Raw genomic sequence first — 27,821 nt, forward strand, 5'->3', positions numbered from 1 at the left:
AGGGACAGACTTATCTGGTTTTACCAGCACCACCGCAGCCTCAGGGACAGGCACCGCAGTAGTTACATTATGGCAGGGTGTACAACCCTAAGCCATAGGATATACAGGCACCTTAGGCTGTTGAGGGTAAGTTTCCTATTCATGGTTTACATAGACGTGTTTTATTTGATACGGGTGCTACACACTCATTTATAGCTAGGACTTTTATTACTTTATCTGGGATGAGGACGAGGGTATGCACTAGACCTCAGGGTATTTCTACACCATTTGGAGATACAGCTATTATATATGAGAGTAATGGGCCTGTGACACTAGATAATGGCAAACTCAGATTTCTAGCCAACCTATTGGTCCTGGACATGCACACTTATGATGTGATACTTTGGATGGATTCGTTGTCTCACTACCATGCCCAAGTTAATTATTTTGATAGGTCTATTATGTTTACCATACCTGGTCAGGACATATATGTCGTAGCTATGTCATGTTCTAACGGGGTCACTAGCACCTATTTATTTCACATGGAGGAGGACACGGAGGAGGGGACTACTGTATCATTGGATAACATGCCAATTGTACAGGATTTCCCGGATGTATTTCAGGAGATTCCAGGGTTGCCGCCTAGTCGCGAGATCAATTTTATAATTGACTTGGCTCCTAGCACTACGCCTATTGCTAGGGCACCGTATAGGATGGCACCGGTGGAGATGCTTGAGCTGAGGGAACAGATTCAGCAGTTACTCAGCCAGGGTTTCATTCATAGGAGTACTTCACCCTAGGGAGCACCGGTTTTATTTGTGAAGAAAAAGGATGGTTCACTTCGTCTGTGTATTGATTACAGGGAATTGAACAAGGTTACTATTCGTAACAAGTATCCTTTGCCTAGGATTGATGACTTGTTTGATCAGTTGAAGGGAGCTACCTATTTCTCTAAGATTGATCTGTGGTCTAGGTATCATCAACTTTGGGTTTGGGAGCAGGATGTTCCAAGGACAACGTTTTTCACTAGATATGGATCTTATGAGTTTCGTGTGATGCCGTTCGGGTTGACTAATGCACTAGCGGTTTTCATGGATTTGATGAACAGAGTCTTCAGGGCTTATTTGGATCAATTTGTCATTATTTTCATCGATGACATCTTGATTTACTCAAAGTCTGAGGATGATCATGCTAGACATCTACGGATTGTGTTGCAGATGCTTCGTGAGTACCAGTTGTACGCCAAGTTCAAGAAATGTGAATTTTTGTAGCAGGAGGTGAAATTTCTGGCTCATGTGGTGTCAGAAAGAGGAATAGCGGTGGATCCGACCAAGGTTTTAGCGGTGGTTGAGTGGGGACAGCTTACTTCACCTACTAAGATTCGGAGTTTCCTCGGTCTGGTAGGATATTACATGAGGTTCATCCAGGGGTTCTCAAAGATAGCGGGACCACTCACTCATCTGACTAAGAAGGGTGTACAGTTCGTGTGGGATGAACATTGTCAGAAAGCTTTTGATGAGATGAAGACTAAGTTAACTTCTGCACCGGTTTTGTTTACCCCACAGAGTGGAATAGAGTATCTGGTTTACATGGATGCTTCTTTACAGGGTCTTGGATGTGTTTTGATGCAGGAAGAGCGACCGATTTCATATGGATCTCGGAAGCTTAAGCCTCATGAGCTTAATTATCTAACACATGATTTGGAATTAGCAGCTGTGGTCTTTGCCTTGCGCATATGGAGGCATAATCTGTTGGGTGAGTCTTTTAGATTATTCACTGATCACAAGAGTCTGCAGTATTTATTCACTCAGCGGGAATTAAATATGAGACAGTACAGATGGTTGGAGTTTGTAAATGATTACCACTTTTCTATACAGTATCATCCAGGGAAAGTGAATGTGGTGGCAGATGCACTCAGTCATCGACCTATTGGTAGTCTTTCTGCCTTATTCACCACTGAGTGGAATGCTTTGAAGAATGTAGATGAGTTATCGGATGCTTTTATGGCTTGCATGGTGGTTACACCTTCCATCATTCGCAAGGTTTTGCAAGCACAACTCACCGATCAGCAGTGTATCGACAAAGTTGCAGAGATAGCTTTCGAAGAGGTTCCATTCTACTAAGTTAGGGATGATGGAGGTTTGAGATACAAGGGACGGTTAGTGATACCTTCTGCTGATGATTTGAGGAAGGATATGATGACTGAGACTCACCACTCTAAGTTCTCTGTTCATCCAGGAGGTGACAAGATGTTTCAGGATATGAAACGACAGTTTTGGTGGGCAGGTATGAAGCGGGACATTGCTCTATTTGTCTCACGATGTAGTACTTGTCAGATGGTCAAGATTGATCACCAGAGGCCGCAAGGAGCTCTATAGCCATTGCCGATACTAGAGTGGAAATGGGAGAGCATTTCTATGGATTTTGTAGAGGGATTGCCAAACTCTTTCAAGGATCACAACTCTATTTGGGTTATCGTGGATAGACTGATGAAATCAGCTCACTTTTTGCCTATTCGCACTGACTTCACTTCGGAGTAGATGGCAAGACTTTACATTTCAAAGATTGTAAAGTTACACGGCATTTCATTGTCTATTATATCGGACAGAGATTCGAGCTTTGTGTCAGGGTTTTGGAAGAGTTTTCAGCAGGCTTTGGGTACAGAATTATATCTTAGTACTGCTTATCATCCTCAGACGGATGGACAGACTGAGTGAGTAAATCAGATCATGGAGGATATGCTTCGTTCGTATGTTCTTGATTTCAAGGGCCATTGGGAGGATTACTTACCACTGGTGGAGTTTGCTTATTACAATAGTTTCCAGAAGACTATTGGGATGGCACCATTTGAGGCGTTATACGGCCGACCGTGTCGATCGCCTATTTGTTGGATGGAGGTTGGCGAGAGTAGATTCTTGGGTCTTGAGTTCATTAAGGATACTTCTGAGAAGATTGCTCTTATTAGGGATCGCATACGCACAGCCCAGAGTAGGCAGAAGAGTTATATGGATCATCACATACGTGCTTTGGAGTTTCAGGTTATGGATCAGGTTCTACTCAAAATGTCGCTTATGAAGGGTGTAATGCGTTTTTGGGAAGAAAGGGAAGTTGTCACTGCGGTTTGCGGTCCATTCATGATTACGGATCAGGTTAGAGCTGTTGCTTATCAGTTGGCGCTTCTGGATAATTTGGATCGCGTGTATAATGTGTTCCATGTTTCCATGTTACAGAAATTTCTACGAGATGAGGATTGGTATCAGCATATCCATGTTGGGGAGATTGAGTTACAGCCAGATGCAACTTATTTGGAGCCACCGTGTCGTATTGTCAACCAACGGGATCAAATTCTTTGTAACAAAGTTATTCCTTTAGTTCGTGTCCAGTGGAGTCAGCACAATGAGGCTGAGTCTACTTGGGAACGAGAGGATGCAATTCGCTCACACTTTCTTGGAATTTTGGAAGAAGGTAAGAGCAAATTACGAGGATGGAATTCCTTTTGTTAGGGGGGAAGAATGTAATACCCCTAATTTCAAAAGGATAGTAACGGTATTTACTTTATTGTTTAAATTGCATTTTTAATTGCTGAAGTGCTTATGTGTTAATTAAATTGATTTAATTGTTATTATATTGACTTTTGTTTTACTTAATTGATTATTTGATTAATTGTTTTCTTAGTTACTTTAATTATGGATTTAATTGCATTCATTAATTCATTATTTTAATTATTAGTTTAATTATATTAGGTACAAACTTGTTTAAGTGAATTTAGTTATATTAAATTTAATTAGTTTCTAATTTAAATTAGTTTCTATCTTAACGTGACTGTTGGGAAGGTTGCACACAGATAGTTATACATTAGGGTTATAGTTCACAACCGACATTGAATTTAATGTAGTTTTCTCTATGGGCCGAGTAAATCCAATTAGGGTTTAAGAGAGCCTAGGATTAGGGTGGCCTATAAATATTCACCTAAGTTGTCTACCTAGGGTTTTAGAATAAACTTACGACATAGTAAGGTTAAGAGAAGTTTTGGAGACGACTGGGAAAGAACAGAGAGCAAACAAAGGATTCACCAGAAATTTGAGACGAACGTAGTTGTAAGGTAAGTTCTATCCTTACTCTCTCCCTTAGGCTTCATGTTCTTTGAATTCTTAAACAGTTCTAGGATTAATTGAATCAATTATAAATTTTCTCTGTTAGTGCTTAAACTGAAACATATCAGTATGTGTTGTATGCTTGAAAAGGCTGTTAAAATATGTTATTTGCTTGTTTAATTCTCTATTTAAACCTATGTATGGAATGTATTAAAAGACTTGAACATGGATTGGGAAGCTACTGGGATGGAGTTACAACTTCTGGAAACCATAGCGTAGGGTAGAGAGGCTGCAGAAGGAGTCTGAAGAAGAGGGAAGAGGAAGAGACGGGGCAGAGAGGGAGAGAGCTGGCTCCCTTTGATATGGAGGTGGCTCCTAAGTGTGGGAGGCAGTTCCAAGGCCTAAAGGAGGCGGCTCCACTTTTGGGAGACGTTTCCTTGCTGAGTTTTTAATTTTTTCTTCGTTTCCGGTCAGTTTTGGTTGCAGTGGTTGGTTTTCTGGGGTTTCAGTTGAGTTTAGTGCTATATGTGAGGTGTATGGAGGATGCTTAGAGACAATTTGAAGACTTTAGGAGGCATGTTAATAATCTAATTATGGTTGTCACTTGAACAGTATACGTTATAAACAAAATAACACACTGTGGTTGGAGTCGGAAGAATTAAATTGGTTTAATTCTCTGTGATTTGTAATCTTATGAGACAGATAATATAATTAAAACATGCTTTATCATATATCATAATCATGTGTCTGAATTATATTTGTTTCAGATAAATCGGTGTTAAGTGACTTTAAGGTTTAAATAAACTTAGCACTATACTGGATTTTGTGAAAACGCTACAGATCAAGCATGTCTGCGTGTATACTGTAATTCTGTGTTGATGTTTTCATTATCACTACTAGTATCAATTATTGGAGGCATTGATTTTGTTGATGTTTACCTTAACTGTCTATAATTTCAACTGCTGGAGGTTGAATGCTATTAAGATTTAAACTTGGCACGATACCGGATTTTATGGAACAACCTAAACTGAGTAGGTTTATGTATATACTGTGACTATGTTAATTGGTGCTTACATTATAATTGTTAATATTAGTGATGGATATAAAGCTGAACATGTTTATGTATATGGTTAACTGTGTTTATTGATGCTTACAATATGACTGTTAGTATCAGAAATGGAGATATGGATTTAGTTGATATTTATTGTAGTCATCTGGATTCCCAACTGCTGGATGATTGGATAGTATACACCGGCATGGGACGGTGGTATACTAGGGACGGTTCGGTTTCAAAATACCAAAACCTACCTACTCTGGATTAAGAATTGGATTAACTAAAAGTTAAGTCCTATTGATTGTAGTGTCATGGCAACGACTAGTTGAGTGGCACTACTAGGATATAGGATGGATTTTAAATATATTATTATGGTACCTCGATATGAGCTTTGAGTCTCAGGATCGACGGTTAGGGAGCGTATATGCGTTGGGATGCATAGCTGGATACGATGGTTGGAGGTGTACCCTGTTTAGGTATAGGTACACATGTCCACTTCATGTGCGTTTTAGCATGATACCTCTATTCAGGTTGAGATAGGCCTGTAGTCCTGTGAGAGTCCTTTAGTGTGACTATATATATATTTATGGACTATTAGCTGTTGTTGAATTGTTTAGGATGTACATGCGTATCGGGCCTTTGTTTGGATTGTAGTAGTATAGAACTTACACGTGGGCCTGACCCACTTCTATTTTTTTAGGTATACGACATTTCCAGACTTAGACGTATTCGTGCTGAGCAGAGGTTTCTAGTCACTCTACCAACGACGCAGGACTTTATCCATAGCTTTTATCAGGATGTTCTTTCAGTTATTTTAATTCAGTTTGGATTCTTATTAGGGGTCCACTAGAGTTGGATTCCCGAGTTGTTAAAATTATAGAGTTTGGATTATCGGATTTTAACAATTATATTATTGAGGATTTTTAATTTTATTATTTTAGTTTCTTCCAGCTCATTATATTTTTCTTATTCACTTTGTATTCTGTGTTCACATTAAATATTAATTGTTTGATATTCCCTCGGGTTTGGGCTAGACCTGATCAACCCATGTCTCGGATCTGAGGGGTATCATAGAATGGTCCCATAAAATCTGTACCCTATACATTGAAGATTTCAACTACAAAGACTAAAGTTATGTGCATCATGTCTCTCTTTGACATTGATCCCAACTTTTGGCACCGAACACACACCTTGCAAAAGTTATAGGCATCTTGGTCGATAGTAGGCTAGAAGAACCCACTTTGAAGAACCTTCAAAGCAATCTTTTTTCCACTAAAATGCCCACCACAAGCAAGTGTGTGACAAAACACAAGGACGCTCAGAACTTCATTTTCCAGCACACATCTCCTTATGATTTGATTAGGGTAATAACGAAACAGAATGGGATTTTCCCAATAGTATTTTCGGATGTTAGCAAAGAATCGGTCATTTTCTTGTTTTGACCAATTAATGGGAAGTTTACCGGTTGCAAGATAGTTAACAATGTCAGCAAACCAAGGCAATATCCCATTTGAGATTTTAAAGAGTTATTCATCTAGAAATGATTCATGAATTTCAAGATTTGGAGAAGATTCAACCATTAATCTAGACAGATGATCGGCAACGACATTGTTGGAGCCCTTTTTGTCCTTAATTTCAAAGTCAAATTCTTGAAGAAGTAGGATCCATCTTATCAAGTGAGGTTTGGTTTCCTTTTTCATTAAAAGATGCTTAAGAGCGGCATGATCAGAAAACACAATGACTTTGGATCCTAAAAGATATGACCGAATTTTATCATGGGCATATACTACGACAAGTAATTCTTTCTCAGTGGTAGAATAGTACAATTGGACACCTGAGAAAGTCTTACTCACATAGTATATAGCACATGGTAGCTTACCTACCCTTTGCCCCAAAACAGCACCCATTGCGAAGTCGGAAGCATCACACATAATCTTAAATGGTAATGTCCAATTTAGAGGTTGCATGATGGGAGCGGTTGATAGAAGAGTGCGAAGTTGATGAAAAGCATTTAGACATGCTTTATCAAAGACAAATGGAGTCTCTTAGCAAGAAGGTTGCACGAAGGTTTAGCAATTTTGTTAAAGTCTTTGATGAAGCGGCGATAAAAACCAGCATGTCCTAGAAAGGAGTGGATTTCTCTCACCATAGTAGGTGGAGACAATTCGGATATTAGCTCAACTTTTGCTCTATCTACTTCTATTCCTCTTTTAGAAATGACATGTCCAAGCACGATTCCTTCTTGATCCATGAAATGGTTCTTTTCCCAACTTGACACAAGATTAGTCTCACGACATCTTTGAAGCACTTTTTTGAGATTTTGGAGACACGAATCAAATGAGGACCCAAAAGCTGAGAAGTCATCCATGAAGACTTCTAAATGTTTCTCCACTATGTCTGAAAAAATTGACATCATACACCTTTGGAAAGTGGCATGAGCATTGCACAATCCAGAAGGCATCCATCGATAAGCAAATGTACCGAAACGATATGTGAAACTGGTCTTTTCTTGATCCAATGGATCTAGGGCCACATGATTGTACCCCGAGTAACCATCTAGGAAGCAATAATATTGTTGCCCAGCTAATCTTTCCAAGATTTGGTCAACGAAGGGTAATGGAAAATGGTCTTTCCTAGTGGCGGAATTCAGCTTTCGGTAATCTATGCAAACACGCCATGAAGTGGCGGTGCGTTTTGAGATGAGATCACCCTTAGCATTTTCAACAACTGTAATTTTTAACTTTTTGGGAACCACTTGAGTTGGACTAACCCACTTGGAATCAGAGATAGTATTAAATGATTCCCGCATCTAGAAGTTTCACAACCTCCTTCATGACAACTTCTTTTATATTTGGGTTAAATCTCCTTTGAGCATCCCTAAATAGCCTTTCATCCTCTTCCATGTGTATGCGATGCATACAAATAGAAGGGTTAATGCCTTTTAGGTCAGCCACACTCCATCCAATGGCTTCTTTGTTAGCTTTAAGGACTTCCAAAAGATCATTCTCTTGGTCATTTTCAAGATTTGAAGCAATGATGACTGGAAGAGTCTCTTTGGGCCTAAGAAGGCGTATTTGAGATTGGATGGCAGAAGCTTAAGCTTAAGAGCCAGGGGAGAGATGAGAGAAGGAACTGGTGGAGTACTAGAGAGTGAAGGAAGAGGTTCTTTCTTGCTTTTCCAAGATGGGAAATCCAATGTGGCCATAGAGTTTATTAAAGCATTCACCTCACTTATGGATCCTTCTGTGTCAAAACCATAACTTTCAAACATTTCACAAAGGCATGCCTCAAGAGGGTCCTTATCCGCACTAGTCTGTAACTGGTATCAGAGCCTGTACCTCGAGCTTGGACCACTATTGTAAGCTTTCCTTACTATATTACAGTATTATTCAGTGTTATTTGTGCTTTAATTACTGTTATAAATCTCATACGTTTGAAAACTGTTTAAACTTCCCATATTTTCCTGTATTAGCTTGTTTGTCTGTACGACTATTTTAAAAGCTTTGTCACAGGAACACACGGTTTTAGGCACCATGACAGGAATAAAAAGGTCTTAAGAACCCTTAACTGTTTTCTTATGGCACAAACTACCTCTGTCAATTGTATCTGTAATATTGTAAGATAAGAACCTAATAATAATAATCATACTGCACATTTTTCAACTTCAGATCCACTCAATTTTAGCCAAATTGGAGTAGAAATGAACTTTTTAATCGATATGGTTAATGATTGGAAATACGTATTTCAACTTAACCTTGATTCTACAAATTTTCAATTAGAAACCTCATTTAAAGATTTGCAACAAGGAATGATTTCCTTAAATGATAAGCTTGAGACTCTTACACAGATTATCTCGCTATCTGAAACTCCGGACAATTAAGATCTAAAAGATCAGATTCATCAGATAACTATTGATCTAGCAAAATTAAAAAAAGCAAAGTTATCTGATCTCTACCCTCCTGATGATCCACCGGATAAAGATAAAGTAGATAAACAATCTACTCAATCTCCTCCTTCTTCCCACACAGAAGATAACCCAAAAGATAACCGGTCTACTTCTACTCGAACCATATATAGGTTAAGCCCCTTTTTTATGGTTATGTAGATATTAAAGTACTTAATGAGCAACCCTCATCAAGCTACAACAAAGAGGAATAGGAAAGCATTGTAGACTATCTTAGTTGTTTACAAGAGCTATACATTAATCCTCAACTATCTTTTGATAAAAGCACACATATCATCAATCAGATAAGAGAAACGTCTTTACAACATGAAGCTCTCCTTACACTCTTCGGATACAATTTTAATTTATCTGATAGTGATACGGAATCAGAAGAACAAATACATGTTTTTTCTGATCAATCCGATTCCGACAAATTCAACAATTCAGGTGAATCTGAATCCATTGATGAAGAAATACAAGCTGACCCTCAGCTTTTCCCATCTACTTCTCATCGAAGAAAACGTGTTTTCGACACTATTATTGATGAATCATTCTATGGTGATTTTCCTCCAACAGAAGAAATGCACCCAGCAGAAGAAACTGCTATTCCAGCCTCTGGTACACCAGCCGAGACTTCCAAAACAGCAGATCCCAAACCTACTGCTTCTGCTACATCCTATAATTATGATTATATGACTTTTCCTACCTTTACCAGAAAGGATAACCTCAATAAGTTTCCTATTTCACAACATGGTACTTATCTTGATCTTACAAATACTCCCTATAAAGATCATCTCAAGACAATCGATGAATGGGCATAATCGTTAGCAATTCTGGTCAATAACCAAAAGGCCCTTTAGAAAAGAGATCGTTTCCTCGATTACATTTCCGCAACCTTACAAGGTGATGCTCTTGATTGGCTTCGCCAGTGGGATCAAACTCCTCAAGGACAACGACAGAAAGATGAGCTTCTTAACAACTTCGACAACCTTGATGGTGTCTTACGTGGATTTGTTAAAATCCTAAAAGAAACTAGTCGGCCATACCGGTGAAGTACTTCTCTCCGACGATGCTAATTTCGCTCTTTCTAAGATAGAATTGTGCGATATCTGCCAGTTTCCAAAGCACGTCAAGATATTCACCAAATATTTTAGGCGTCTTCCTCCAAATGCTATGGAACATTGGTTACCCCAATATTTCCATAAACTTCCAAGCCCTTGGGATGAGCTAGCCATTAAAGGCTATCCCAACTTTCTTATTCGTGTTAAGTGCACCGATAACCTTGGTTACCGCACTAATTTCATTTATCGTTTAATTAACGAAAAATGTTTAGAAACAAAAGCCAAAAAACAGGTCAAGAATTAAATCAGCAACACTCCCGTTGGACAGCGATGTTGCGACAAAATTCTTCAAGAAACCTGGAAGGTTAGTTGTGTACCAGAACGTACTCCTTCTACTCGACGATCTTCCAAAAAGAAGAAACACTTCCGATGGCGCAAATGGAAAACGGGTAAAAAACCTATCCAAAAATCCAAGAAGTATGTTAAAAACCCTCTTCTTCCTCTCCCTCTACTTCTAAAAGAAGCTAAGGCCGAAAGGGAAAGAAGGATCTAGAAATCAAAAAAATTGTAAATGTTACATTTGTAATGAACCTGGTCATATTGCACCCAATTGTCCCTAAAAAGGAAAAAGTGCTTCCAAAATGATCAAACAACTAAATGCAGAAGACCTCTATGTTGTCTATGGCAGTGATCTCTCTGATTCTGATGATATTCTTTATGAAATCTCTAGTCAATCTTCAGAATCCAGTGACAGCGATGAAGATGTCTGTATGATACAGTTTAATTCTCCGCAACCTGACGAAACCTCTAACATTAAATTAAGTAGTGTTACTGGTGAAGAAGTCCAGTTTACGAACGAACAACTCATTCAGTTTGCTAAACTTCAAAAGCTAAAGAAAGAAGAAGTCTACAAAACTTCCAAGTTCTTTATCTTTTCAAAAAGGATCCTTGAACAATTCAGCGGTGATACCACTATCGATTACACCTCCAGTGGCAGATGTGGATTCAATATTCTCAACAATGACAAAATTACGAGATGGAAACAACAGAATCCTCTCGCACGATATATTCATATCGGAATGGTTCAGATCAAGATTACTTCTCTATTTCGCAAAGGAACTGATCAACCAGTCCTTACCCTTGTTATGGATAATAGATTCCATAATCCTGTTGATGCCCTCATCGGCGGCGTTCAATCCAATCTTGTCAACAATGTAATTTGGTTTAAAATCAAGCCAAATTATTTTGTCTCCCTTTCAGATCCAAACATTGAGAAAGTCCTTCAAGTTAAACTTTAACTTTCCAATTTCAAAATGGATTTTGATTCTCCAAGTTTAGGAATACAGTGGAAAGTTCTCTACGAGCTTACTCGTGAACCCGAAACTGCCACCATTTCAACAATTGACTCTAAACTAGTCACTTTGTTTGAACCACATCCCTTTGATTCAGTAATTGAACCAAAATTACTTAAATGGACAGATCTCGAAATTCCTCACAATTGGTTATTCGAAAACATCAATTCAGAACCAAAATTGCATATAACTGAGCCTACTATAACCACTATTCAGGCTTCTGGTTCAAATCTTTATAGCACCAATAAAGAGAAGCAACCACAGTTGCAAAAATCAGCCTTAGCTCGCTTATCTGGCAATTCCTCTGTATGGGACAACATACTTCCTCCAAGGACATCTAATGTTCACCCTTCTGACCTACCACCTCGCAGACGGTTTACATGGGCAGAAAAAGCCAAAGCCCTCATTGATGCACCTTTCCTTCCTGGCTCCAGTCAAGCCATGAAGTCTGCAAAGTTTTTCCATTTCAGACAAGGGAATGATGAAATCCTTATCGCACCTTCTCAAGGGAAAAAGTGAAAGTATAACTATGTAAATGGTATTCTCAACTTTAAAGGTTATAAACCTTATAGCCTATGTGTACTCATAAACATTGGAGCAACAACCAGTTGTTGTCGTTTCAACGCTATTCCATCTAAAAAATGGCGCCAAATGAAACATCCCATTGGAGTCCAAGGTATTGACGCTGAAGCTCCCATGAATGTCATTCAATTTAAAGCAAAAGATATTGCTATTTAGTTAAATGATAAAAAAATTAATCATACCAAAATTACTTTGCTTTCCATACATGCATGGTGATTTCATTCTTGGTTGTAACTTTATTTATAGTTATCTTCCTTTACAGTTAAATGAAAAAACAATTTCTTTAACTTTAAAAGACAAAACAGTTGTTGAAATTTTAATTCAAGAAAATTTAGCTTCTGTTTGTAATGAAAAATTTTCTCCACCAAAAAGGGAAACTAATGAACTTTTTGTCTTAAATGACACTCACTGGTTATATGCCATTTTGAGACAAAATTTCTCTGATAATCCTTTAACTCTATGGCAACGGAGTCATCGTTTTTGCAGCTTAAAACTTAAAGACGATAACATCATCATTCGTGTCAAACCAATGATCTATCTTCGGAAGGACATCAACGAATTTGATGATCAACTCCACGATCTTCTTGAAAAAAAGCTCATCGAGCGTATAAAAAGCCCTCATAGCAGCCCTGCTTTTATGGTTAGAAACCATAGTGAGGTAAAAAGAGGTAAAGCCCGTATGGTAATCAACTATAAATGGCTTAATGAACATTTAGTTTTTGACGGATATTTTATTCCTCGAAAAGATGTTCTCATTAATCAAACTCGCGGAGCAAAAATCTTCAACAAGTTTGAATGTAAAGCAGGTTTTTGGAAAATAAAATTAAGAAAACAATCTAAGCCATTAACTACTTTCAGCACACCAAGAGGTCATTATCAGTGGACCGTCATGCCATTCGGTCTCAATACTGCACCTCAGATATATCAACGATGGATAGACAAGATCTTTAATGACCTTAAAGACTTTGTTGTTGTATACATCGATGATATCTTGGTCTTCTCTAACACAAGAGAAGAACATAAAAAAACATCTCCATTGTCTTTCAGAAAAACTGAAAAACCATGGAATCATACTATCTCCTACAAAGATAGATTTTGAACAGGAATCGATTGATTTCCTTGGTCTAGTTTTAACCCAAAAAGGCATAAAACTACAAGTTCATATCATTATTAAGATTCGTGATTTTCCTAATATTATTCAAGATAAAAAACAGCTACAAAGCTTTTTAGGAATCTTGAATTATGGTCCCAACTTTATTAAAGATTTGTCTCAAAAGGAGCTCCCTTTAATAAAAAAGCTACAGAAAGATACTGTGTTTGACTGGACCGATAACAACACCTCCGTTGTTCAACAAATCAAACGCAATCTAGTCCATATCCTTGAAGTTTATTTTCCCCAAAACGGTGATAAACTTATTCTTGAAACCGACGCCTCTGACTTTTGTTGGGGTTGTGTGTTAAAAACTATTCCACAAGATAAGTGGGATGAAGCTATTTTCACAAATCATCAGATAAGAGCACGAAAAACTCCTATCCCAAAAAAACTTCAAAAAGAAGAATTGATTTATGGATGTAATTCTGGAAAATTTCAACCAAATGAATAGAATTATATTATATATGAAAAAGAACTTCTGGCAATCAAATTAGCAATAAAACAATTTCATATTTATCTTACTCCAAAAGATTTTATTATTCGAACTGATAATCAAGCAGTTAAAGATTTCCTAATAAACAAAAAGAAATGTTTAAATGGACGTCGATTAAAATGGTATAATGTTATTGCTCAGTATTCCTTTTCTATTGAACATATTAAAGGTACTAACAATTTTCTTGTAGATTTTTTGAGCCGCAATTATAATGAAGTATCTAACCAAGATATTTCTTTTCCCACAGATGAGTGATCAAGGTAAAAAGCCTTGTCCTGACAAAGATGGTTGGATCACAGTTGCTAAAAAGGCAATCGATAAGCCAACTCCATCACAGCCAAATAAATGGTTTGTGGTTTTTGCTGGTCACCAACCAGGTATCTATGCCGAATGGAACGACTGTCACAAACAGTTACGCTCTTTTCCTGGCTCATGTTTCAAGGCTTATGTCACACTTATAGATGCTTAAAATGTTTTCTATCACGTGGGCAAAGCCTCACAAAAAATGTTTTCACAACTCCAGGAGCAAATAGAAGTAAAAGACTTCTATGATCCCGGACTTCCAAACAATTTTTATAATGAAATTAATAATGTTTGGAAATATCATAAAATCGGTGCCAATAAGAAATTCAGGCAACACCTGAGTACTCTTACGTCTCTTGTAGCTGAACAAACAGCTATGACTGATGAGCTTAAAAAGCTTTGCATCCAAATCTGTCTCACCATTGACTGGGAAAAAGATTTTTCTTTATCACAAATAAATTGTTTTCTCAAACTTGCCCAGTTAGTTGGAGAATTAGATTTTTCACAAAATACGTTTGCTAAAATCAATCGTATATGTCTTCTTGAAAAAGTAAGGAACATTTTTCCTCCTGAACTTTTCAGAATCATCCTCTCCAAAGCATTAGATCATTTTGTTACAATAAAAAACTTTTATTTCTCAAATCATGAAGACATCAATACCTTTGATGTACTTTACAACGGGAAAACAGTCCCCAAACTGACTCTTTTCATTATTCCCGGTTTTCCTTGGTCAATGGAACCTGTCGATTGGGGAGTAATTAACAAAATTACTTTCTCATCTCATGACTCTTGGAAAAATTTTCCTACAATGGTCAAAGCAATGACCTACAAAGTTACTGCTCAATGGCAATACAGTCGAAATCTCGCTTTCTGGATTTCCAGTACTATTGGATGACAAGAAAAAACTCGGTTCTTCCAACCCTATCAAATCTGGTTCCTCAAACTTACTGAAGCAGATGAGTATGAACATACTCAAATTTTAAATTCAGAGGAAATTGTTAACGGCATCCAACCTTATGAACTTGCAATGCACAGTCTTCTTCACCTACAAGATAAAGCCCGCCGAATCCTAAATGGATCCTTTAATAACTATGACCAAGTTGGTTATTGCTGTGATAGACGAAAACTTTTCATCACCTCTCTGAATATGTATTACCTAGAATATTCAGAAAATCATGTTCTAACAGCCAAAGAATTTTTAAAAGAAATCGTGGCTAATACAATTGATGTTCCCGAAGTCATCTGCAGTGGTGCCAATGACATCAACCTTGATTGGGACAATGCCGATGCTCAATCTCCAGTAAGCACTCCTCCACTTAATGAAAACGAACTCCATAATCTCATTAATGCAATGGAAGGATAATCTGTCACTCTTCTCCCTGATCGACTGCAGTTCATCCAGCACACGACAAGAAGAGTTGTCAAATCTACTATTCATCAATAGTGAAAGTAGCCGAAAGTAGCCAACAAACTATTCATCAACAGTGAAAGTTGCCGACATCCACTTTAAGGAATAATAAAAAGAAAGATTCGTTCTTATCTTCTCGACCTTTTGTAATATTATTTAAACCGAGACTCCACTAAGGTTTCGGCATCTGAAGTTTATATATATTTTCTTTAGCCAGTATTCTCTCTCTTGTAAAACATTCTCAGTTTTTATATTTTATCCGCACTAGTCTGTAACTGGCATCAGAGCTTGTACCTCGAGGTTGGACCATTATTGTAAGCTTTCCTTACTATATTACAGTACTATTCAGTGTTATTTGTGCTTTAAATACTATTATAAATCTCATACATTTGATTACTGTTTAAAGCGCCCATATTTTCCTGTATTAGCTTGTTTATCTGTACGACTGTTTTAAAAGCTTTGTCACAGGAACACACGGTTTTAGGCACCATAACAGGAATCAAAAGGTCTTAAGAACCCTTAACTGTTTTCTTATGACACAAACTACCTCTGTCGGTTGTATCTATAATATTATAGGACAAGACCATAATAATTATAATCATACTGCACATTTTTCAACTTCAGATCCACTCAATTTTAGCCAAATTGGAGCAGGAATGAACTTTTTAATCGATATGGTTAATAATTGGAAATACGCATTTCAACTTCAGACCCACTCAATGTTAACTCGCATTGAAAACATTAAGCTTAACCATCATGTTGCCAAAAGAGATGTCCATAATGCCGGCTCTACAATTAATGGTGGCATTGGCGGTGGCAAGGAATGGTCTTCTTAGGATGATTGGAATGTGATTAGTGAGATTAGGGACTAGCTCAGTATCTAGTACCACAAAATTAACCGGGGAATAAAATTTGTCAACCTTAATTAAGATGTCCTTAACAATTCCCCTCAGTTTTATAATTGATTTATTGGCTAGTTAGATGACTACCGATGTTGGCTTTAAGTCCCCTAATCCTAATTATAAATAGACAGAATATGGAATGAGATTAACACTTGCACCTAAATCAAGGAGAGCTCTACGAACCTCTTGGTTTCTGATACCACAAGAAATGGTCGGAGCACCTGGATCCTTCAACTTAGGAGGAGTGTTAGACAAAATGATAGAACTCACTTATTCCGTTAAAAACACTTTCTCAAGGTCCTTCCCTTTGATCTTCCTCTTTTGAGTGCACAAGTCTTTCAAGAACTTTACATATGGTGGAATTTTCGTAATTACATCTAGAAGAGGAAGATTGATTTTTACTTGTTTAAACACTTCCATCATATCATGAATTTTTCCTTCTTGTCTCCCAAAGGATGAAGTCTTTCTTAAAGCTTGAGGAAATGGAGCTTTTGACTCATAAGGCTTCTCTAATTGGGAAGATGATGATGAAGATAATGGAATGTCCTTTTTGGAACCACTAACATCTAAAGAAATAGGAATAGGATTTGGAATGGGACAGATGCTAACACTTAGTTGCTTCAATTCACTATCCTCCTTGGGTACCTCTACCTTATTGTCCACTTTCCTACCACTCCTCAAAGTTGTAATTGCTTGAACTTGCTAATTTCCAGAAAATCCCGATGAAGGACTTGCTTGCGCCATAAATTGGCCCTTAGGATTGGTCTTAGTTTGACTAGGCAACTTATCTTTCTCTCTCACATTTAAAGAATTAGCTATTTGCCCAATTGATTGAGAGTGAGACTAAAACAATTGATTATCCTTTCAGATCTCACCTAAGGCTTCCAAGTCCTTGTCCTCAAAAGCGAGGCTCTTGGGAGGCGCTTGATTTGGATTAAACCAAGATTGAGAATTTGATGCTTATGGATGAGAGTATTGATTCACATTCTGAGGATAGAATGAAGGACATTAACCTTGAGAATTCTGATTTTGATTCTGGAGATGTGGGGGAACATACTTTGCTTGGTAACCTTAAGTTTGAGGAGGGTTCGCACCGTCTCCTAGATTTCTCCATACAAAGTTTGGATGATTTTTCCACCCCAGATTGTAAGTATTGGAATAAGGATTGCTCCCTTGATGAATGAAAGCGACATTTGCTTATTCTTGAGACTCACTTCGTATGATTTGTCCAAGAGGGAAATTTGAAGTATGGTGAGTGTAATTAGAACAAGTCATGCACATTTCACTGGAATGATGAGGATAAGATTGAATTTTCGTTCCTTAATTTAAAAGGAATGTATCAAACCTTTGAGTAAGATTTTTGACCTCAGCGGTAATTTCCATGGAAGTGTCTATTTGACATAGAGCTTTCTTTCCTCCCATATTTGCTAGGCGACCGCCCCTAGAAGATGAAGACCTATGCATTGAGTTTTCACTCTTTTCAAAGAGATGCCAAATTTCATCTTTATTTCTTTCTATGTAGCTTCCACCACAAGAAGTATCAACAATGCCCTTATTAGCATCGGATAAACTTGAAAAGAAATATTGAATTAATTGCCACTTAGGAATGTTATAATGTGGACACTTCCGTAGCAAGTCATTCAAACGTTCCCATGCTTTATAAAGGGGTTCTCTTTCTTCTTGTTTAAATTCACGAATGAAAGTTCTCATTGAATTGGTTTGACTCACGGGGTAATACTTTTTTAGGAACTCTTGTTGCAATTGTGCCCAAAAGGTGATTGTATTTGGCCCTAAGTTGTTAAACCAATATTTAACTTTATCCTGAAGAGTGAATGGGAAAAGCTTCATTTTAAGGACTTTTTCCGGAACATCCGTGATTTTCACAGTGGAACAAACTTCTAACAACTCATCTAAATGTTTATAAGGCTCTTCATTGCTCAACCCATAGAAAAGGGGGCACATGTTAATGGTGGAAGCCTTAATCTCATAATGATGAGCACGGAAATTGTAATACCCCTAATTTTAAAAAGGATATTCCTGGTATTTAATGGTATTTAATTTATTATTTAAGTGCATTTTATTTGATTATGTGTCATTATTTTTTTTATTAGGTGCTTAATTGTTTTCTTGTGTAGAGATTTAATTTATTTCTTTTGTGGTGATTTAATTTATTTAAATGATATTATTTGATTGGAATTACTTGTTAGTGTTTTAATTATTTAATTGGCATTAATGGTTTAAGTGTAATTGGTTTAGTTATTTGATTGGAATTACTTGTTAGTGCTTTAATTATTTAATTGGCATTAATGGTTTAAGTGTAATTGGTTTAATTATTCTATGTGTGTCTTATTTTATGTGTGTCTTATTTGGTTTAATTGGGTTTATTAATTATTATTTTGTTCAATTAGATTATTTGTTAAGTATTTAATGGTGAATAGGGTAATTAGGTAAATACATCTAACTAGGGTTTTAATTACAGTAAAAATTAGGGTTTTATATTATATCCGTCGTAGGTTTCTACGTTAATTGGATGGGCCGGTTATGATTGTGAGTTGGACTTAAATGAACCTAGGGTTTAGAAAAACTCTATAAGTATAAGGTAGACGTCTGTGTAGGGTTTTTTTTAAACAAAGCACACGTTTTGTGGAAGTGGAGAAGGAAAAACGGAGTTTTTCACATTCTGCCAAGGTTTGATCAAAGCTCCGATCCCGCTTCGTCCGTGGTCCGATCGAGCTGAATTTTGGAGGAGAGGTTCACGACTCAGTCACGCATAATCTAAACAGTGAAGATCAGAGTTTGACCTCGGGAACAGTGATTCGTACCCGTGAACAGTAACCAGGTTTTGGAAGTCGCACAGGTTTTTTTCCATTCTGCCCAGATTTCATCAAACATCCGATCCCACTTCGTCCGTAGTCCGATCGAGCTGAAATTTGGAGGATAGGTTCATGACTCAGTGTCGCCCAATCTGTACGGTGGAGATCAGATTTTGAGTTTGGGAATAGTGTTTCGTACCCGTGAACAGTAACCGGGTTTTGGAACTCGCCGGGATTTTTTAAGAAGACGACGTTGAAACTTTGAACAAAAGTTTCTGAGGCAAGATTCTATCCTTACTCTTTCCCTTAGGCTTCATACTCTTTGCACTCTTAAATGATTCCAGGATTAATGAAGATTAAACCAAACTAAAATGATATCTGTTTTGCTATGAAACTGGTAGTTACAGTAGTGTTGTATGCTTGTTCAACCTAGACTAAGCATGTTTGTGGATGCATTGTGGTTCTGTGGTTCACGTTTTTCCTTACCACTGCTAGTATAAATTATTGGAAGGATGGGTCTAGATGATAGATATCTTAACTTCTGTAATAGCAACTGTTGGAACTTAAATACTAGAAGGATTTGAGTTTAACACTAGATCGGTTTTGTGGAACACTATAATTTGAGCATGTCTACATACATACTGTGAATATTGTTTTGATGCTTACATTATCACAGTTAGTATCAACTGTGGAGGTTAGGATTTTGTGATACATACCCTACATATCTGTATGTCATTTGTAAGGTGTTAAATGAAAGTTTTAATTAATTCTGTCTTTATATCAGACTAAAGGGAATAACTTAAATTGGGCATGTATATGTTGTTGTTGTGACCCTGTTTATCAATGCTTATTTTATCACTGCTAACATTGAATGTTGGATGTTGGAATTTAGTTGATATATACTTGATTTATTGGTATTATTGACTACTGGAGGATCGGAAAGTAGGCACCGGTATGGGACGGTGGCATACTAAGGATGGGTTTGGTTTTTAAAACAATACCATTACCCACCTACTTGGAATAAGGATGGGATTAACCAAAAGTTAAGTCCCGTGGATTTGTATTGTCATGGCAACTACTTGTTGAGCGGTAATACCAAGGATTTTGGATGGATTTTATATATGTACTGTTATGGTGCCTCGGTATGAGCTTGAGCCTCAGGACCGATGGCTAGGGAGCGTATATGCATCGGGATGTGTAGCTGGCTACGATGGTTGGAGGTGTACCCTATTTAGGTATAGGTACATATGCCCACTTCGTGTGCGTTTTAGCATGTTACCTCTATTCAGGTTGAGACCGGCCTGTAGTCCAGTGAGAGTCCTTTAGTGGGACTATATATATATTTACGGACTATCAGCTATTGTTGAATTGTTTAGGATGTACATGCGTATCGGGTCTCTGTTTGGATTGTAGTAGTATAGAACTTGCGCGTGGGCCTGACCCACTTCTATTTTTTTAGGTACACGACAGTTCCAGGCTTAGACGTGTTTGTGCTGAGCAGAGGTCTCTATTCACTCTTCCGACGATGTAGGGCTCTCTCTATAGTTTTATTTCTGGACGTTTATTACAGTTGTTCTATCTTCCGTTTGGATGTTTAATAGGGGTCCACTAGAGATGGATTCCCAAGTTGTAAACTGATGGAGTTTTGGAGTTTGGGTTTGATGGATTTTAATAATTATAATATTTTGTGGATTCTATTTTTAGTTCCTTCCAGCTTTAATTTTATTTCTTAATTTATTTTGTATTCCGTGTTCATTATAAAATATTAATTGTTTGATATTCCCTCGGGTTTGGGCCTGGGCCTGATCAACCCGTGTCTCGGATTCGAGGGGTATCACAGAAATTTGGCAACTGAATGCAAGTAGGTGCATTATATTGATTTGGAGTGTAACGATCCCTAAGGACCATTGGAGGATTGAGAGGAGGATATGGCATTTGACCTTGATGATGGTATACCATTTGACCTTGTTGAGGGTATGCCTTTTGAACATATTGTTGTTGTTGCTCACCAATTGGGGGAACAACATTTGGCCTTGGCATCCCTAGATTAGGTTATTGAACCACAGGATTGATTAGTCGTGGCATTCCCAAAGGTGGATGCACACCTTGAGGATCCACAATATGAACTTGTGGTGGGTGGTGCACGCCATTATGATCCACATGACCAAGATCTTCAATGGGATCTACAATTGGATCTATTGGGTCTTCCATTAAAGGTGATGAAAGATCAAAAGTTAGAAGATTAGGATGACTATCCCTATTCTTACCTCTTAAACACCGAAGGAAAACTTTGAGATTTTGATTTACAGGAGCAAGAGGACAATTAAGTGATCTACGACCATGTATGTACTAGAATAAGTCAACACACCAACACTTGAATTTTTCAACCTCCACATATGATGTTTCCAAACTCCTCAATAATATCAATGCACTTAAAACAAATAAATGCCTCCACACGGCCGATGTCTTCTATAAGAAGGTATGCTTGGACTTAAAAATAAAATAATTCAATTTAAGCCTCCACTTCGGCTGTCCAAAGCATACAAATTGGTAAAGAATTAAAGTACTAAAATTAAAGAGAACTTACAGATGGTCCATAAGCAACTTCAAATTTTTTTTTTTTTTAATTGCTTCTAAGTCTAGCATTTGCTCCACTTTGCTTCAAGTACCTAATTAACAAATCAAATGAAAAAATTAAAATGACTTAAAAGTAAACAATCAACAAAGAACTAATGTCAAATTCAATTCTTTTAAAAACCGTTTGATCATCGGCAACGGCGCCAAAACTATGATGCGACCTTGTGTGTACACAAAATAATGCACAACACTTTAGGTTTGGAAATAATGTCAAGTGGGCATTATATTTTATAATTTGTAAAACCACTAAACACTTATACTATGGATTACAGAGCGAGTAGGGATCGTCCCAAGATATCTAAACAAATATTGGTTTTTAGAATTGAATTCTACTTTAGTGCTTATACGATTGCTTAAGAGAGGTTTGTTTTGTGATTAGAACTAATTTTAATTTAAATAACGCAATAAAAGAGTAGATTTTTAAATATTAGGAAAGAGACTTAGGGTATAGGATTCACCACTAAGCACATTCCCTAACTCGCTCACTTTCAACTAATTGGGGAAACTTAAATGTAGTTCTAAATGAGGTTAACAATTGAAATGAAAAGTATGAAGCATCAATGTTAAGCCTAAATTTGCCTACCTAATGACAATTAAACTAAGTGTAGTGCAATTCACCAATTCAAAGCATAATCCATCAATTCAAGTTATAATTTAGCCTACATTAATCAAGAGGATAATGCAATTGAGACAAAAAGTATGGAATTCAAACACAAGTATGGATGGTCTACTTACCTAATAATTAAATTACAATTAAACTAATTAATTATGAAATTAAACTAATTAAACAATGAATTAACCTAAACATGTAGTGCCATCCATCAAGTAGAAGTATTTTCCATCAATTTGAAATATAATTACAACGAATCAATACCATTCATAGCCATCACAAGAATCAATTAACAAAGAATTCAAGTGTAAAATTTGTTTATTAATCAACCACACATAAGACAACATGAGATTAATACAGATAATCAATTGGAATAATTTAATTCATAATATTCAAGACTATACACTAATTACATAAGTTAATCCCTAAAAAGTGAAAAGAGAGAAAGAATAGATTACATGCTTAGGGTTTATCCAACCTTAAGTAGAAGAATTAGCCACTCATGGTTGATGGAGTTGAAGATAGGACAATCCCCATTGTGACGGCCCAAGTTTTTCAACCTGGTGCGTCAGTGATGAACCGAAAGTTAACCCGATAAAGGATCCAAAATGCAGAAACGAAACCAAAAACAAGATCAATAGGGACATCAATCATCCCTAAGACACCCAAATGACTTTCCATGAAGTCATGAAACTCAAAGAAATAACCGGAAGCAGAAACTAGAGTAAAAAGGTCAATTAGTACCCCATAGCACCAATGACAACCAAAGGAAACAAAACCTAGTTCAAACTAGACTACTTACACCATTAAATGGCTTGAACAAGACCAACAAGGTCAAATGGAAACAAGTGGAACAAGGTTAAACCGTCAAGGCAACAAACCAAGCAAAACTCACAAGGCAGCTCCATTTCGGTCGACCGAAATGGAGCATTGGTCTGCCGAAATGAGCCAGCCAGAGAAGAGAAAAGAGCTTTCAGTTCGGTCAACCGAAGTGACAAACCAGTTGAACGGTTTAAGGCTCGAGATAAAAAAAAAAATGAGTTTCGGTCAACCGATGTAGAGAACCGGTTGACCGAAATAGGCCTCGATGGTTAAAATGGCTACTGGAGTTGGGATTTTTGGTGAACAATGAAATCCAAGAGAGGTTCAGTCGGCCGAAATAGGTCACCGGTCGACCGAAACTGGTCAAAAACGTGAAAAATAAACCTGCTATGCACCAAAATGAAGAGAAGTTCCTAAGTCTCATTGAAATCCCCCATAGTATGATCAATTCACATAAAATGCTACTGTGTGATGATGTGAACATACATGCAAGTGTAATATGACATTTTAAACATGCTACAATGGCCCATGGCCTTATTACAATTCATTTACAATATTTGACATGTCAAACCTCCAAGTTAGAAAGATTACATTTCAAAGGCAAACTCAAACATGCTAATACTTGCATGTGAACAAGAATACATATAAATGAAGCTTCAAATCTACAAATCACCCAAGGCAAGTGCAAGCCTCCAATCTTGAATCCTGTACCTAAACAAATCCCCCAATAACTTCGGGGTGAGTAAATAATTTTACTCGTAGAGAATGAGCATGCATCGACTCGATTTCTTTAGAGATTTTTATAACAACATGAAACAATTCATAAGGGACATGCCACCTAACGTCTATGTCAAAGGTTAGACTCAGGGAGCATCCTAAGCTACCTTAACTCATTTCTAGCATAAAACACATCCTTTATGCAATTTAAACCACAAAGGAGCACGTTATACGAAGCAACACAATATAGTCATTGACTTGAAATCTACAATGCAAAAATGACAAAAGTGGGTCATGCCACCTAACGTCTATGATCTAACTGAATCTATATGATCAGTCATAAGGTACATTTGAGCAATAAAACACGAATCACAATATCTATTTAATTTAACTAACATAGAAGCATGCTATACGAAGCAACAAGATATAGATTCTCAAAGTTATCAACTTGCAATCTAAAAGTGCGAAATCAACTAAATATAGCAATTTAGTATAATTACAATTTCTAATACCACAAATCAAAACATAGATTCTCTAGGTTATCAACTAAAAATCTAAAAGTGTGAAAATAACTAAATATAACAATTTAGTATGGATGTACTTAACAACATCAAATCGCCAATAGCTAAAACCACAAGTCACAATTAAACATGATTGTCAACTTGGAATTAAATGCGAAATCAAATAGTGGAGGATTTGGACATCACGTCTCAGACTAAACCAAGAACAAAATGGTTTCCGAGCATTAACCAGCTGGGAAGACCACCCTAGTACGCACTATCTCAATTGGGGATAACTCATACCTCCCGCACTAAAGCCAAACTCTAGCCATGTCACTTGTAACAACAATGTCCCAAGATTCCAAAATAAACCAAATAAGTCCACAACTTATACATAATTTATATAATGCATAAAAACACCTTCCATGCGCAAGTAGGTTGAAACCACACAATCCATGCCTTAGAGTTCCAATTCTAAAATGACATACATAATGTCAATTACAAAGTATGCAAATCATTACACGAGGCAATAATATATTCCATAAAGAAAACTTGTTCTCATGAATATAAATTTAACAACAATGTACTCAATGTTTAAAACATAATCAAGTGACTACACTGTTGCCCAGATATAGACTCTAGAGGGGGGGTGAATAGAGTCTAAGCAAACTAAGGTCAAATTTGGGTTTTAATTAATCAACTAAAACAAAGCTTATCTTCCTTGATAATATTGAAGAAAATAACATGAATTTTAAACTTTAAAGGATAATATTTATCAAACAAAATATATAGCAATAAATGTAAGAGATGGAGATAGAGATTGCAAACATATACTTAGCGATTTTAGTGAGGTTCGGAAACTCCTACTCCTCGGCTTAAAACCCCTTTTGAGACTTCCCAATTCACTATGGCTTCTCCTTGCGGGTGGAGAGCAAACCTTTTACAAGAAGCTCTTCCTTGCTTCTAAGTGCTAAGAGAAACACCTTCTCTTAGTCTTTCTTGGGCCACAACAGCCCTTACAAGTTTTGAACAAGATTGAAGAAGTATAAAATGATCTCTCTTAGATCTGAAGTACAAGATATAGCTCACTCTAGAGTGTGTATGAATAAATTGAAGCCAACTCTCTTTTATGATATGAGATGTGTGTATATGATGATGGAAGGCTTTTTGATTGCTAGAAAATCTTTCTCAATAAATGCAACAAGCTTTTATGAAAGCTACCAGTCATTATATAGACTTTCAGAACTATTTGATATGAATTCTAGCTGTTGGACACACACTTCGAGGAAAAAGGCCCATTTGAAATTTGAATTCTCGCAGGTTCGGTAGATCAAAATAAATTACTCTTGAGGATCGGTTGACCGATTTAGTCAAAGGATGGTCATCAGCCTTTGTTCGGTAGACCGATGAAAGAGTCCTCTTTGGTTCGGTCGACCGATTTGGTTCAAGGTTGATTCCTAACAATGTTTCGGTAGACCAATGAAAACTTCCATCTATTTCGGTCAACTAAAACCCCTTCCTCAAAAGCTCAAAAACCTTCTGTGAGAATTGGCTCTGCTGACTCATTCACCTCTTTGGATTCGGTCGCCTGAAACTTAAGTGAGACTTTCAATATGCTAGGTTCGGTCGACCGATTTAACAAGGTCTTGAGGTTCGGTAGACCGAAATAGCTTAGGGGTTTTGATCCAAGGTCTCCATTCATATTGGTCAACTAATTTAATGTTCCCTTCCAATTCGGTCGACTGAATTGGTTTATGTTTCAGGAAACTTGTTATGATGGTGTCTTACACTTGGTCCTTTGGTCCTTAGGGATTATGAATGAGTTGATTATGCATGATTTGAAAAATCTGAGCTTCAAAGTGTTCATACAAACTTTAACAAAGATTCCTAAGTAGCTCACCATCCTAGCTACCCTATTGATGACATCTAGATAACTTCTTTGAATCTTGAGTCTTCTTTGTCATGTCTTGACAATGCCTTCTCCTTTGAGCTTTAATGTGTACTGACTTGTGTTGATGAGTGCTTTTAATCTGTAATTTGCTCAAGGTAGATATTAGTACACAAAGAACATCATTAATGAATTATGATCATCAAAAGCCTTAGATTCAAGGTCAACAATCTCCCCCTTTATGATGATGACAATTCATTGATGTGTTCGTCAAATGAGAATAAATATATAAAGCAAAATGTGTGCATTTCTCCCCCTATCAATGTGCACAGTTTTTAAAAGCGAGGAAACACATAAGAGATATACAAAGCTCCCCCTTTCTATGTGCATTCATCTAAACATTGTTAGCAAGATATTTTTAAGACAAATCTGCATAAAAAATTAAGACAGTGTAACCAAAAATGTATTTCCATTTCAAGAGTTTCAAAGTACCTTCAAATTCATATTTGAACTACATTTTGACCACAACTGTAACAGTTAATAACCTACACATTTTCATCAACCTATATCAACCTACATCAACATCAGTCAAACCAATCAACCTACATCAACTACATCAATTTCTCCCCCTTTGTCATACATCAAAAAAATAGGGGAGGGGTGTGAGAACATCAGAAGTGAGGAAGTCCCATGACTCAGAGGTCGGCAAGATCGCGCTTCACAAGATTGACTTCATTAGTGACTTCTTCAGGTCATTCGCACATTTCAAGAATGTGGTCCCTATTTTCCTTGCCAAGGGCGATTTGCTCTCTAGAGAGAGCAATGCTTTCTAAGAGCAGCGCACGTAGAGATTGCTCTTCTGAGGGATGGACAGTAGGGGCTTCATGTTGTTCTTCATCTTCTTCTCCTTCTGCCTCTACTTCCTCTTCAGCCTTTACTTCCTCTTCTCTATCTCCATTACCACCCTCTTCAGCAACTTCCACTTGTTGCTCATCTATGACCATGTTTTGGTCATCATTTTAAGGAACCCCAAACTTAGGGTCGTACCAGACGTTGGCTTCGGATTTTTTTAGGCCCATCCGAATTAGCAGGTCTTTGTCAAATTTGTAGAGATTTGTAAGTTCCTTTTTGTCCTCTCCTTCTATTCGAACCTTGTATGCTCTAAAGTTGATAATAAGAGGCATGACATAGAAGAGGTGTGTTTTCTCCTTTTTAATGCAATCTTGTATATGGTGAAAGATGATGAAGGAGAGATCAAACCGCTTTCCATTTAGTACACACCATATAAGAAAAGCTTTCATATACGACACATCCGAACGTCCGCCAGATTTTAGAAGAATGGTATGGATGATGACATGATAGATGAGATGGGCTTGGACGGTTAACTGACTTGCAAAAATCTTGTCAGTGTTTTCAGTAAGGAATTGACTCATTTGTTGGACTGCTTGGACAGGATCAAACTCCTCTCCATGATACCAATTATAAGAGGTAAAGTAGGTGATATCACCGT

At 37.1% G+C, this 27,821-nt stretch overlaps 1 protein-coding gene across 1 annotated transcript; it reads left to right on the forward strand.

Moving 5' to 3' along the window:
- The first annotated feature begins 10,772 nt into the window (after positions 1-10,772).
- Positions 10,773-11,429, forward strand: LOC132277503 (uncharacterized). Its single transcript, XM_059779357.1, has one exon. It carries the CDS (start codon positions 10,773-10,775, stop codon positions 11,427-11,429), a length of 657 nt encoding a protein of 218 aa, XP_059635340.1.
- The last annotated feature ends 16,392 nt before the right edge of the window (positions 11,430-27,821 follow it).

Source organism: Cornus florida, unplaced genomic scaffold (assembly GCF_030987335.1).
Source record: "Cornus florida cultivar Cherokee Brave unplaced genomic scaffold, ASM3098733v1 CherokeeBrave_3.0.0_Hap2_Chr10, whole genome shotgun sequence".
Classification (NCBI taxonomy): domain Eukaryota; kingdom Viridiplantae; phylum Streptophyta; class Magnoliopsida; order Cornales; family Cornaceae; genus Cornus; species Cornus florida.